Raw genomic sequence first — 15,565 nt, 5'->3', positions numbered from 1 at the left:
CTCCAGCCCTTCATTCTGTTCTGACGTGGAAGGACTACAGACAAACACTAAGTGAAAACAAATACAGTATCAGGTACCCTAACCCTGGCTAGTAATGACAGTGTGTTAGAGCCACCAGCAGTGATGGTGTCCGATCTCTCACCCAGCAGGGCAGCAGGTTAGAGCGCAGCACGGTACAGACATTAACACAGCAGGGGCTCAACTTAAATACACACACACAGAGACTACGCCCAAATGCATACACGAATGTGCACACAGTTTTTGCTCTGCTAATATTTTTACTGTGTCGCTGTGGCAAACAACGGTCTGACTCCATACCAGGAAAATGAATTTATTGTGCAAATGATTATGATGGAGAGACAGCCAGCGATTTACCTGAACGTTCCCTTGTGTGTGTGTCTCCTGTGGCACCCGATTCCCTATATTGTGCACTACTTTTGCACTATACGGTGCCATTTGGAATGCAGACCTTTTTTCATTTTCCAATATCAACACTGATTACCAGGGTCGAGGTTCAGAGAGAGTATTACTGATAGTCATCGTTGAACTTCTATACCCCAGATTTTTGTTGAAGTTGGGCATATTGTTCAAATAAAACAACTCTGATGTATTTTTGAACAGATATGTTTGGATCAGTTGTTACCACAGTATTTCACAGTTCTTAGGACTACGGTATGTGCTGGCTAGCACTTTCAAGTGCCAAATGCCTACAATAGAAATGTTTGATTGTCTCGGAGGAGATATGCCAGCGTGGTCATGTTTTGAAACCGTAGTTGGAAGGTGATACGTCATGGTTGAGAAATGTTTGTTGGATGTTCGACTGCTCTTTTGATAGCCAAAGAGAGGTCCGCATATTTCAGACCAAAGTAAAGCCCAGACGTAGAGACAAGCATTTACATCTACTTGTCTCTGTGTGTGTGTGTGTCTCTGTGTCTGTATGTGTGTGTGTGTGTGTGTGTGTGTGTGTGTGTGTGTCTGCGCTCTCCAACTCACCCGTCTCTGCACTCTAGCTTTCTTATCCAGGAACCTGGGTGAGAGTGGCTTGCTGTGCAACGCCAGTGCTGCCGATGATGAGGAGGATGTAGCACCACTGAAGGAGGATGAAGCCGTGCTACAGAGGGGTTTATTCCCGTTGCTCTGCTGTTGTTTCTCAGCCCGGAACCTCAGGACGCTGGCCTCTAGATCAAGGCAGTCTCTCCGGCTCTCCTTCAGAGCAAATCAAATCCAACTTTATTTAAAGTGCTTTTATAATCCATCACAACACACTTTACAGTAAATAGACCTAAAGTAAAAGTGTATTTTCTAGTGTGCAGTTTTTACACTTGTATTTTGGATACAGTTTTTTTTACACTTCACAGTAAAACAATCTAATGAAGTAGATTTTTTTAAAAACCTTTAGAGCATCCTGACGCTGCTTGTATGCCCGGTCGTTGGCTATCGTCTGCGAAAGAGGTATGCCAAACGCCTTGGCGGCTGTCTCTGTGGGATGATGGAAAAGGTAGAAAGAGGTATGGATGGAGGAAAAGATGTTGGGATAGATAGGGAAGGAAAGAGGGAGGAACAGATATTTCATTTCAGTAGCATTTCAACTATCTACTAACCCTAACCTGTTAGACAGGTGATGAGCTGTGCCTTGTTTTCTCCATACATATCGCTTTGTATTCAGGCCAGAGAGTTACATTTCTGTCTCATCAGACCACAGAATCTTTTGAATTATGCTCTCAGTCTTTTATGTGCCTTTTTGCAAACTTCAGCCGTGCAGTCATGTGCCTTTTTCTCAGGAGTGGCTTCTGTCTGGCAACTCTCTCCTAAAGCGCAGATTGGTGAAGTGCCATAGAGACTGTTATTTGGCAGCTTCTCCCATGTCAGCCAAGGAACTCTATAGTTCTGCCTGAGTGTTCATTGGGTTCTTGTTCACCTCCCTGACCGAGGTCTTTCTTACCCAGTTGCTCAGTTTGGTCGGATGGCCAGGTCTAGGCAGAGTCTGGGTAGATCTATATTTTTTCAATTTCCCAATGATGGAGATCAATGTGCTCTTGAAAACTTTCAACACTCCACTCTAGACATTGTTTTATACCCTTCCCTAGATATATGCCTCAACACAATTCTATCCCAGAGATCTATGTCCAGTTCCTTGGACTTCATGGTATAGTTCCTGCTCTTATACATGTTATAATCACCGTTGGCAGTGATTACAGCTCACAGAGTCTTTTTGGCCAAGTCTCTAAGAGCTTTGCACACCTGGATTGTACAATATGTGCCCATTACTCTTTTTAAAGTTCTTCAAGCTCTGTCAAGTTGGTTGTTGGTCATTGCCAGAAGGCCATTTTCAAAAGTAGACCTAGATTTTCAAGCCGATTTAACTCACAACTGCAACTAGGCCACTCAGGAACATTGCATGTCATCTTGGCAAGCAACCCCAGTGTAGATTTGGCCTTTTGTTTTAGGTTATTGTCCCGCTGAAAGGGGAATTTGTCTCCCAGTGTGTGTTGGAAAAAAGACTGAAGCAGGTTTTCTTCTAGGATTTTACCTGTGCTTAGCTGTATTCCATTGCTTTTTATCCTGAAAAACTCCCTAGTCCTTGCCAATGACAAGCATACCCATAACATGATGCAGTCACCATTCTTGAAAATATGAAGAGTGGTACTCAGTGATGTGCTGTGTTAGATTTGCCCCAAACATTATTTTTTGTATTCAGGACAATATTTTTTTCTTTTTTCTCAGTACTACTAAAGTTCCTGGTAGCAAACAGGATGCATGTTTTGAAATATTTGTTATTTTATACGGTCTTCCTTCTTTTCAGTCTGTCATTTAGGTTAGTATTGTAGCGTAACTAGAATGTTGTTGATCTATCCTCCGTTCTCATATCATAACCATTAAACTGTTTTAAAATCACCATTGGCCTCATTGTGTATTTTCGTTTGCTGAATTTTTTTGATAAAGCCTGCAGTAAAAGAAAAAGGGTGACCTATAACTATACTGAACAAAAATATAAACGCAACATGCAACAAACTCAAAGGTTTTACTGAGTTACAGTTCATAAAAAGGAATCAGTCAATTGAAATAAATTTGCCTTAATCTATGGATTTCACATGAGCAGTAGCACAGCCATGGGGGAGCAAGGCCCAGCCAATCCCAATGGATTGAGGAAGCCGGATGTGGTGGTCCTGGGCTGGCATGGTTTCACATGGTCTGCGGTTGGGAGGCCGGTTGGACGTACTGCCAAATTCTCTAAAACGATGTTTGGCGACTTATGGTAGAAAAATGAATATTCAATTCTCGGGCAATATGTCTGGTGGACATTCCTGCTGTCAGCATGCCAATTAGACACTACATCATAACTTGAGACATTTGTGACATTGCATTGTGTGACAAAACTGCACATTTGAAAGTGATCTCTTATTGTCCGCAGCACAAGGTGTACCTTTGTAATGATCATGCTGTTTAAACAGCTTATTGATATGCCTCACCTGTCAGGTGGATGGATTATCTTGGCAAAGGACACATTTTTATTAACAGGGATGTAAACAAATTTGTGCACAACATTTGAGAGAAATAAGCTTTCTGTGCGTCTGGAACATTTCTGGGATCTTTTATTTCAGCTCATGAAACATGGGACTAACACTTGACATGTTGCATTCATATTTTTGTTCACCATAAATTATAAAAATATTTAGCTCCAGACATAGGCATATGTACACTGAGTATACCAAACATTAGGAACACCTTCCTAATATTGAGTTGCAACCCCTTTTGGCCTCAGAACAGCCTCAATTCGTCGGGACATGGACTCTACATTCCACAGGGATGCTGGTCCATGTTGACTCCAATGTGTCCCACAGTTATGTCAAGTTGGCTGGATATCCTGGATATTCTTGATACACACAGGAAACTGTTGAGTGTAAAACCCCAGCAGCGTTGCAGTTCTTGACACAAACCAGTGTGCCTGTCACCTACTACCATACCCCATTCAAAGGTACTTAAATATTTTGTCTTGCCCATTTACCCTCTGAAGGGCACACATACACAATCCATGTCTCAATTGTCTCAAGGCTTAAAAATCATTTTTTTAACCTGTCTCCTCCCATTCATCTGCAATGATTGAAGAAGATTTAACAAGTCACATCAATAAGGGATCATAGCTTTCACCTGGATTCACCTTGTCAGTCTACGTCATGGAAAGAACAGGTGTTCTTAATGTTTGTGTACTCAGTGTATATAAATTGTGTGTGGGCCTACAATATATCTCTCTCATTTGAATCTTCTCTTTGTGACAGACCAGGGTTAAATGCCTTCCATTTCATTTTTCCGTATTTATTTATCTGTTTTTTAATTGTATTTTTTAAATTATTATTGCTTGGGTAACCTTTTCTACTATTATGTATTTATTTATTTTTCATTCTTTATGCGGTGCGCACTATGCAGAACACCGGAATAATTATCACTCTGAATCATTGTAATGTTTGTTTGTGTCAACTAATCCCGTAAGGAACGGGTTGCCAACTGGCAATTTGACAAAATAATTTTTGTGAATGAATTAATTCATAGAAAACACACAAGCACACACACACATCCGCACACACTCCTGCTGTGAAGAGGCCATAAGACCTAAAGCTGGTCAGACATGGGAGACTGGCAGAGTGCCAAGAGGTAAAGCTCTAAGGATAGGTGGGATGAACCTGAAATACCTCTTAAACCTGAAATACCCCCCCCCCTCTCTCTGTCTCTCTCTCTCTCTCTCTCTCTCTCTCTCTCTCTCTCTCTGTCTCTCTCTCTCTCTTGTTTTGACCCTCCCGGCCTCTCCTCCTCTCTCTCTCTCTCTCTCGTCTTTACGAGACGTGGCGTCAGGTTTTCATTCAAATATTAAAAAATCTGCATAAATAAAACGTACATTTTCCCACCAGTGACGTTTCCACCAATCAGTGTGTGATGGCATAGTGCACAATGTTCACTGTGTTTCCATTGCATTTTCAACTCTACCGATTGTTTTGTCACTAAAACTGTTGCTTTAATAGCAAATGTGTGTACTCTGGTCTTGGCACATGCTCTCTAGCTAACATCTCGTAGATACATTGTGGGTAGGCTCTGCGGGTAGTCCAGTCTGCAGGTAGTCTTATAGATAAGAGCGAGAATATTTTTATTTGTCAAACTGTAGTCAAGCATCGATCATCATGTCACCAGAATAAGACCCATTCATTTATTTGAAAGGAGCATCAAGCGCATCACTGTGCACTTTCACCATCCTGGGGGGTTCTTCATAATTTATTTAATCTGTAGCCTAATAAACTGCATGGTTTCCCAAGTCGTTATGGGAGGATCACACACCATGTCATCGCGTTACTCCAAGTTTACTTCGATATGATGGCAGGGGTGTAAAGTACTTAAGTAAAAATACTTTAAAGTACTACTTAATTAAGTCATTTTTTGGGAATCAGTCATTTAATTTAATTTTAATTTACTATTTTTGACTACTTTTACTTTTACGTCACTACATTCCTAAAGAGAATTATGTACTTTTTACTCCATACGTTTTCCCTGACACCCAAAAGTACTCGTTACATTTTGAATGCTTAGCAAGACCGGAAAATGGTCTAATTCACACACTTATCAAGAGAACATCCCTTGTCATCCCTACTGCCTCTGAAAATAAAAAAAATACTACATGTGGCCATCTGCTTTGCTTAATATAAGGAATTTAAAATGATCTATACTTGTACTTTTACTTTTGATACTTAAGTACATTTTAGCAATTGCATTTACTTTTGATACTTAAGCATATTTAAAACCAAATACTTTTATACTTTTACTCAAGTTGTGTTTTACTGGGTGACTTTCACTTTTACTTGAGTCATTTCGTATTAAGGTATCTTTACTTTTACTCAAGTATGACAATTGGGTACTTTTTCCACCACTGTATGATGGTTATTATATCAATATTTGAGCATAAATGCTTTCCCACCACCATTTCTGGCATACTACATTTTACCGACACAAAAAGACCATGTCGGGATTTCTAAAATTGTACGGAAACTTCCTGTTTCGGTCACAGCTGTCAAGAATTTGTTTTATACTGTATGACATTACTCACATAAAAACTGTGGATGGGAATGGGGTTTCTGTCTCGCTTTTTCATCCTTCATTCTCTCTCTCTCGCTCTCTCACCCTCTCCCTCCCTCCTCTCTCACCCCACCTCTCCCTGTCTCTCAAACCTTCCTTCTCTCTTTCTCCCCCACCCTCTCTCTCTTCCCTTCACCCCCCACTCCTCTTCTTATCCTTTCCTTGAAGCTGGTTCAAGGTACACGAAAGCCACAGACACGTGTATGTAGGTACATCAACTGACTAAATCCTCCCGCAGATGCCACTGATTGGTTGCAGGCCAGTGGCTAGCTACAGTAGCTAACAGGCTAACTAGTTAATAGGCTTACATGCCTATTACAAGTAGCAAGCATGTAGCTAGCTGTCTAGCGTGCTAATAAGCTATATAGTGACCAGCGGACTAAGGTTTAAGAGGCACACTACACTACTAGAACATGTGTGTTGTGGTTTTTCATTATGAGCTCAAGGGGTTTAGCAGAGTAAGCCTACACTTTGTCATTGCAGAGCGAAAAGTCAATATTGCATTATGTGAGTATAAATTACTATGTTTTTGGTCACTTAACCCAAAATACTGTGGGACATTGACCATCATGAGAATGTATTGTAAACAACTCCCATGCTTTCATGTTTCACTAGTATACCTACATGCTGCTAGTACAAAACCATGGTATTATCATGGTATTTTGGTCACTAAAATGGCAGGAAAATACAATATTAATGCTGCAAATGCCATGGTATTTTCTTGCCATGGTAGTACAATTAAAAAAATTCTATGGTACTATCATGGTGTTTTGGTCACTAGCGTGGGTTGAAAATACCATGTTATTTGCAACAGTACCATGGTATTTTCCTTCCATGGTAGTAACCAGAAAAACACGATAGTACAATAGTATTGTTTTCATTGTCCTACCATGGCAGGAAAATACCATGATACATTTTTTGAAGGATCCGGCACACTTTCTGACTACCGTCAGGCGACAGATACAGTTAGCATGAATAAACAATAGAAAGTACACACAAGACAATTAGCAGAAACACCTGAGTGTTAATGTTATTGCGATTAACAGCCATCTAAATGCATTTCCTCCAGATTAGGCTACCCATACCACTTTACCCACTGTGCTACCTTCACAGATAAGAGCCTTAAAGGAACAAGCACAACTGGCATCCATCCATCCATCCATCCAGGGTTGTAGTGGAGGGTAAAACAGACACGTAAACACAGTATACACAAACTTTTATTTTGTGAAATGTGCTTTTACACACCCGAATGGTTTGGCCAACAAACTATTATGGAAGGAGGAGACTCTCAAGAACAAGATGCTGTTCTCCGTTTTGCTCGACGACCCCCACCAGTCGTCTTGGGACTTGTCTGAAGTCGGTACAGCCGATCTTCCAACTTCTGTCTGTAGCGTCCGAACAGTTTAGGCTAGACAATTATACGACCACTCGGTGTAAACGTGAGACTCCCACAGGCCTCACGTCTGAATGTCCCCTGGTACCAGTCAAAAACATTTATGGAAGTATGTATGGAGACTGTTAAGGGTCAAAATAAGGGTTTAAATACATATATATATATATATATATATATATATATATATATATTGATAGATACTTCAGAACAAACTTCCTTTAGATTTTTTTCTGTGGGACAATCTGTTGTTCTATGTAGTGAATCTGTTATTCAATGCAATTATATGGGCTAAAATCAGTGCATTCGAAAAGTATTCAAACCCCTTGACTTTTTCCACATTTTGTTATGTTACAGCCTTATTCTAAAATTGATTTTAGTTTGTTTTTTCCCCCTCATAAATCTACACACAATAACCCTTAATGACAAAATCAAAAATGTTTTTTAGAAATGTTTGCAAATGTATTTCATTTTTTTAAAATAAAAAATAAATATACAGTTGAAGTTGGAAGTTTACATACTCTTAGGTTGAAGTCATTAAAACTTGTTTTTCAACCACTCCACAAATGTCTTGTTAACAAACTATAAAAGTATTTAGTCAGCCACCAATTGTGCATGTTCTCCCACTTAAAAAGATGAGAGAGGCCTGTAATTTTAATCATAGGTACACTTCAACTATGACAGACAAAATGAGACAAAAAAATCCAGAAAATCACATTGTAGGATTTTTAATGAATTTATTTGCAAATTATGGTGGAAAATAAGTATTTGGTCAATAACAAAAGTTTATCTGAATAATTTGTTGTATACCTTTTGTTGGCAATGACAGAGGTCAAACGTTTTCTGTAAGTCTTCACAAGGTTTTCACACACTGTTGCTGGTATTTTGGCCCATTCCTCCATGCAGATCTCCTCTAGAGCAGTGATGTTTTGGGGCTGTTGCTGGGCAACACGGACTTTCAACTCCCTCCAAAGATTTTCTATGGGGTTGAGATCTGGAGACTGGCTAGGCCACTCCAGGACCTTGAAATGCTTCTTACGAAGCCACTCCTTCGTTGCCCGGGCGGTGTGTTTGGGATCATTGTCATGCTGAAAGACCCAGCCACGTTTCATCTTCAATGCCCTTGCTGATGGAAGTAGGTTTTCACTCAAAATCTCACGATACATGGCCCCATTCATTCTTTCCTTTACGCGGATCAGTCGTCCTGGTCCCTTTGCAGAGAAACAGCCCCAAAGCATGATGTTTCCACCCCCATGCTTCACAGTAGGTATGGTGTTCTTTGGATGCAACTCAGCATTCTTTGTCCTCCGAACACAACGAGTTGAGTTTTTACCAAAAAGTTATATTTTGGTTTCATCTGACCATATGACATTCTCCCAATCTTCTCTAGCAAACTTCAGACGGACCTGGACATGTACTGGCTTAAGCCGGGGGACACGTCTGGCACTGCAGGATTTGAGTCCCTGGCGGCGTAGTGTGTTACTGATGGTAGGCTTTATTACTTTGGTCCCAGCTCTCTGCAGGTCATTCACTAGGTCCCCCCGTGTGGTTCTTGGATTTTTGCTCACTGTTCTTGTGATCATTTTGACCCCGTGCGTGGAGCCCCAGATCGAGGGAGATTATCAGTGGTCTTGTATGTCTTCCAATTTCCTAATAATTGCTCCCACAGTTGATTTCTTCAAACCAAGCTGCTTACCTATTGCAGATTCAGTCTTCCCAGCCTGGTGCAGGTCTACAATTTTGTTTCTGGTGTTCTTTGACAGCTCTTTGGTCTTGAACATAGTGGAGTTTGGAGTGTGACTGTTTGAGGTTGTGGACAGGTGTCTTTTATACTGATAACAAGTTCAAACAGGTGCCATTAATACAGGTAACGAGTGGAGGACAGAGGAGCCTCTTAAAAAAGAAGTGACAGGTCTGTGAGAGCCAGAAATCTTGCTTGTTTGTAGGTGACCAAATACTTATTTTCCACCATAATTTGCAAATAAATTCAGAAAAAAATCCTACTATGTGATTTTCTGGATTTTTTTTCTCATTTCGTCTGTCATAGTTGAAGTGTACCTATGATGAAAATTACAGGCCTCTCTCATCTTTTTAAGTGGGAGAACTTGCACAATTGGTGGCTGTCTAAATACTTTTTTGCCCCACTGTACCTTGAGTATGACACAGGTACTTTTTTCAACAATTGTTTACAGACAAATTATTTCACTTACAATTCCCTGTATCACAATTCCAGTGGGTCAGAAGTTTACATACACTAAGTTGACTGTGCCTGGTATAAACACCATGGGACCACGCAGCCGTCATACCGCTCAGGAAGGAGATGCCTTCTGTCTCCTAGAGATGAACGTACTTTGGTGTGAAAAGTGCAAATCAATCCCAGAACAACAGCAAAGGACCCTGTGAAGATGCTAGAGGAAACAGGTACAAAAGTATCTATATCCACAGTAAAACGAGTCCTATATCGACATAACCTGAAAGGCCGCTCAGCAAGGAAGAAGCCAATGCTCCCAAACCGCCATAAAAAAACCAGACTACAGTTTGCAACTGCACACGGGGACAAAGATCGTACTTTTTGGAGAAATGTCCTCTGGTCTGATGAAACTGTTTGGCCATAATGGCCATTGTTATGTTTGGAGGGAAAAAGGGGAGGCTTGCAAGCCAATGAACACCATCCCAACCGTGAAGCACGGGGGTGGTAGCATCATGTTGTGGGGGTGCTTTGCTGCAGGAGGGACTGGTGCACTTCACAAAATACATGGCATCATGAGGGAGGAAAATTATATGGATATATTGAAGCAACATCTCAAGACATCAGTCAGGAAGTTAAAGCTTGGTTGAAAATAGGTCTTCAAAATGGACAGTGATCCCAAGCATACTTCCAAAGGTGTGGAAAAATAGCTTAAGGAAAACAAAGTCAAGTTATTGGAGTGGCCATCACAAAGCCCTGACCTCAATCCCATAGAAAATTTGTGGGCAAAACTGAAAAACTTGTGCGAGCAAGGAGGCCTACAAACCTGACTCAGTTACACCAGCTCTGTCAGGAGGAATGGGCCAAAATTCACCCAACTTATTGTGGGAAGCTTGTGGAAGGCTACCCAAAACGTTTGACCAAAGTTAAACAATTTAAAGGCAATGCTACCAAATACTAATTGAGTGTATGTAAACTTCTGACCCACTGGGAATGTGATGAAAGAAATAAAAGCTGAAATAAATCATTCTCTCTACTATTATTCTGACATTTCACATTCTTAAAATAAAGTGGTGATCCTAACTGACCTATGATTGGGCATTCCTACTAGGATTAGATGTCAGGAATTGTGAAAAATTGAGTTTAAATGTATTTGTCTAAAGTGTATGTAAACTTCCGACTTCAACTGTATATGTATTATATTTACATAAATATTCCAAACCTTTTCTCAGTACTTTGTTTAAGCACCTTTGGCAGTTATTAGAGCCTCGCATTTTCTTGGGTATGACGCTACAAGCTTGGCACACTTGTATTTGGGGAATTTCTCCCACTCTTCTCTGCAGATCCTCTCAAGCTCTGTCAGGTTGGATGGGGAGCGTGACTGCATAGCTGTTTTCAAGTCTCTCCAGAGATGTTTGATCAGGTTCAAGCCCAGGCTCAGGCTGGGCCACTGAAGGACATTCAGAGACTTGTCCCGAAGCCACTCCTGCGTTCTCTTGGCTGTATGCTTAGAGTCGTTGTCTTGTTGGAAAGTGAACCTTTGCCCCTGTCTGAGGTCCTGAGCACTCTGGAGCAGGTTTTCATCAAGGATCTCCCTGTACTTTTCTCCATTCATCTTTCCCTCGATCCTGACTAGTCTCCCAGACCCTGCCACTGAAAAACATCCCCCCAGTATGATGCTGCCACCACCATGCTTCACCGTAGGGATGGTGCCAAGTTTCCTCCAGATAAGACGCTTGGCATTCAGGCAAAAGAGTTCAATCTTTGTTTCATCTGACCAGAGAATCTTGTTTCTCATGGTCTGAGAGTCCTTTAGGTGCCTTTTGGCGATCTCCAAGAGGGCTGTCATGTGCCTTTTACTGAGGAGTGTCTTCCATCTGGCCATTCTACCATAAAAGGCCTAATTGGTGGAGTGCTGCAGAGATGGTTGTTCTTCTGAAAAGTTCTCCCTCCCATCCCCACAGAGGAACTCTGGAGCTCTGTCAGAGTCACCATCAGGTCCTTGGTCACCTCCCTGTCAAGGCCCTTCTCCACCGATTGCTCAGTTTGGCCAGGCGGCCAACTCTAGGAAGAGTCTTGGTGGTTCCAAACTTATTCCATTTAAGAATGATGGAGGCCACTGTGTTCTTGGGGACCTTCAATGCTATGTAAGTGTTTTCTTACCATTCCCCCTTGAATGAGTAGGTGTGTTTGTCTGGTACTGTATATATTTATTTAAAATTCAAAATAAAATAGAAAAATTTACATTGATATGACCATTTTAAAACAATTCCATATAGCTTAGTAGTATCTCACCTCCCCTCTCCTGGCTTAGACAGAGCTTAGAGTCTTATGGGTTAATTAGCATTTGTTGGCATTAGCGTTAGTGACGCTACTCGCCTCTGATCACTTGAGCGTTCGTTTACCCTCGTTTGTTTTCGACCACTCCATCCCTTCATCCATTCATCCATCCCTGCCAAACCCCTAATGTTCTGACTGAGCATTAAGTACTATCATCTTAGGAGATTTACCCAGACACAGACCTGTGAGCACCAAAGGACAGACAAACCCTAGACAAAACAGCAGACAAACCCTAGATAAAACAACAGACAAACCCTAGATAAAACAGCAGGCCTGCTGGTCACTGGCCTAGGTAACAGGCTGGCTAGCTGGCCATAATGCTAACAGTTTGGCTGCTGGCCTGGGTAAAACGTTTGCTAGCTGGCCATAATGCTAACACGTTGGCTAATGGCCTGGGTAACAGGCTAGCTTTCTAGCCATAATTCTAACAAGTTGGCCATTGGCTTGGGTAACAGGATGGCTAGCTTGCCCTAATGCTAACAAGTAGATTGGCTGGCCACTGTTCTGGGGTAGGCCTAATACAACAGACTGGCTAGCAGACCCTGTCCTGTCACGGGTAGTCTAATCAACCCTAACCCTGGTAAGACAACAGGCTGGCTAGCTGGCCCTGCGCTGAAGGCAACCAGCTGGAGGAGAAAGAGAACATCTCTTTATTCTCCCTGATCACACTCCACATGGCCAGGACTGGGCCAAGGAGAGGATAACAGAGTGTGTGTGGGGGGGAGGAGGGGGTGAGAGACTGTGTACACGTGTGTGCATGTGCCTTTTAGTTTTTTGTCAGTGTGTGTGAGAAGGAGAAAGCGACTGTGAAGTGACTGTGTACGCATATACTTGTGTACACATGCCTTTTGTGTCCGTCAGAGAGAGAGAGTGTGTGTGTGTGTGTGTGTGTGTGTGTGTGTGTGTGTGTGTGTGTGTGTGTGTGTCAGAGAGAGAGCGAGAGACAGACTGTACGCATATGCTTGCGTGCACATGCCTTTCTTGTTTTGTCAGTTCGTGTGTGTGTGAGAATGTTTATGAGAGTGTATCAGTGTTTACACTCAGGAGGCAGTGTTTAAACCTTCTGCAACAGACAAAAGTTGCAAAAATGAGTCATCTACGCTACAAAGAGGGCCTTGCTTCTTGGGGTTGAAATCGAGCTCACTGTCGTCAACACAGTGATTTCACAGGCATTAAGCAGTTAGTCCCTGTTAAACAATGAAGAGGTGGAAAAGCTACTGTCCTGTAGGTCAACAGTGCTTGATGATTTGACAAGCGTTAGTCACTTAATTTTCATTACGGGATAGAGAAGAAGCACTGGAGCTACTGTACTGTACGTAAACAGTGGTTGATCATTTCACAGTCATTAGTCAATTAGTCAAGAAGGAGTAGAGGCTCATATAGACCTACGTCAGTAGCGGTTAGTCTGTCTCAGAGCTGTGTATCTAAGTACATGACTCTGGTCTGTCTGACCTTCTGAGGTATGGCATGTAGTCTTCAGTTTTAACAAAGAGTGCTGAGTCATAGGTAGGTGTCCTTAACAGCACCCTATTTCCTACATAGTGCACTATATAGGGTGCCATTTGGGATGCAGCCACACGGTGGAAGATTTCGACACTTCATCATCTAGTTTATGGGGGAGGGGGCGACCTTACCTCGCTCTTTCTCTTTCTTTTCTTTGGAGAAGGAGTCAAACTTCCTTCTGAGCGATTTTCTCCTCTTACGGATTTCTGGAAAAAAGTGGACAAAAAAACAAAAAGGTAGTTAAAAAAGACAAAAAGAAACAAAAATATGTTGTTTGTTCATGAGAGTGAAGAGCGATGTACCATTTGCCTGATGACGTTTTAACTGTCTTTCTTTATAATCTGCGTCTTATTTGCAGTTTATTTGAATTTACATCCCAAATGACACCCTATTCCCTATATACAGTATCGTGCACTACGCCCTATCGGTCCTGGTCAAAACTCCCCTACCCTGTTCCTGAAGAGCTATGCTCTTGTAGCTTTTTGCTCCAACCCCTGATTCAGATGATCAATCAGTTAATTATTAGAATCAGGTGCACTAGATTGGGTTTGGAGTGAAAACCTACAGGACGGTAGCTCTCCGGGAACAGGGTTGGAGTGACCTGATCCCGGGGATAGGGCGCCATTTGGGAAACAGCCTCTGTAATGTTGGGTTGTCTCCTACTCCTCCCACCATATTGTGTCCTTGTAAAAACGGAACCATAAACGATGCTTAAGCAAACATACACACATGTAAACCGGGACCGAATATTAGCACAAAATCTCCACCCATGTAAAGACCAAACAAGAGAAGAAGAAAGCGCATGTCCACACGCACGCCCCACCAACGCACTGCTGCAAGTTGCTTTCCTGAGAATTACATCTATTCCTCAATTCAGGCATTACTAAGAATAGACCTTTTACAACATCAAGTCTTTGCGTGTGTGTTTGTATAGGCCACAGCCTCCTGTACTGCCTTTGTAGCCTTTAGCCAGAGGGTGACACCAGAGAAACTACATGCAGATCAAGGATGTGATTTTACAACCTAAACATCCTCTGACGAGCTTTTTCTGGAAGACATCACTGTTTGGGTTTTGGGGCTTTAAAGATCACAGTCGTGTGTACAGTCTGTGTGTGTGTGTGTTTGTAAGGTAGCACGCCTTTGCTGTTCAGGACTGGTTTGTTGCAGAATCCTTGATCTTCCATGACTAGAAGGTATTTTTCTTTGTTTCTCTCAACATGATTGGGCCTGGGCACAGATCTAGGATCAGCTTAAACTCACAGAATCCCAATCCTCACCACTAATGGGAAAACAACAGAACGGACTCTACACCAGTGTTTAGATGCAGCTTCATCCTTAAGGGCTGACCGGATAGGAGTTTTGAAGGCCTTGAAATGTAAATGATCCGAGCAGTCAAATCCCCATGTGAAGAGGTTTGTTTGTGTGTGTGAATGTGTGTGCGCGTGTGTGTGTGTCAAAGGTTTAAAGGGGGTCAAATTCCCATGACTACAGGAAATTAAAGTTTATTTCCACAGCAATCGTCTCCTCCCACTCGGCACATGCCAGAGCAAGGGTTAATCTTTGAGCAAACTCAACGCTCCGTGTGTGTGTATTCCTACATGAAATGTACTCAGTGTGTGTGTGTGTGTGTGTTTGCATATGGAGTGCACACTTTAAGATTAGAGGATGTGTGTGTGTGTGTGTGTGTGTTTGCCAATGGCTTGCACACTTTAAGATTAGAGGACCGACACACACATATACACACAGAGTGGAGAGAGATAGATTTAGGCAAAGCAAATAATCTGAAAGATAGGCCCAATTGGGGCTGAGAGAGAAAGAAACAGAAAGACAGAAATAGCATGCAAGAGAAAGAAAGGAAGCAAGAAAATAATGACAGACCCTGTGGGATTGTTTCCTATATCCATGAGAAAATGAGACGTAAAAAAACAGTCTCCAGACTTGCCATATAAGCACCACTCTGACTGCGAAGAACAGAGATTTCCGAAAGAATCCATCCATCAAGCATAGCCAAGGCGTAGCCAGGAAAC

The 15,565-nt window shown here is 41.9% G+C and overlaps 1 protein-coding gene across 1 annotated transcript in view; it reads right to left on the bottom strand.

Moving 5' to 3' along the window:
* Window positions 1-15,565, bottom strand: part of arhgap36 (Rho GTPase activating protein 36) — an 83,006-nt gene that overhangs the window by 15,423 nt on the left and 52,018 nt on the right. The window contains exons 3-5 of the mRNA XM_065021802.1: window positions 13,670-13,744; window positions 1,394-1,479; window positions 994-1,206 (exon numbers count right to left, since the gene is read on the bottom strand). Coding sequence (XP_064877874.1) covers window positions 994-1,206; window positions 1,394-1,479; window positions 13,670-13,744 — 374 coding nt within the window. The remainder of the gene's footprint in view (window positions 1-993; window positions 1,207-1,393; window positions 1,480-13,669; window positions 13,745-15,565) is intronic.

The sequence above is a fragment of the Oncorhynchus nerka genome, linkage group LG8, assembly GCF_034236695.1.
Source record: "Oncorhynchus nerka isolate Pitt River linkage group LG8, Oner_Uvic_2.0, whole genome shotgun sequence".
NCBI classification, from domain to species: Eukaryota; Metazoa; Chordata; class Actinopteri; order Salmoniformes; family Salmonidae; genus Oncorhynchus; species Oncorhynchus nerka.
The sequence above is the reverse complement of the archived record's forward strand: the minus strand, read 5'-3'. Positions and strand labels throughout refer to the sequence as shown.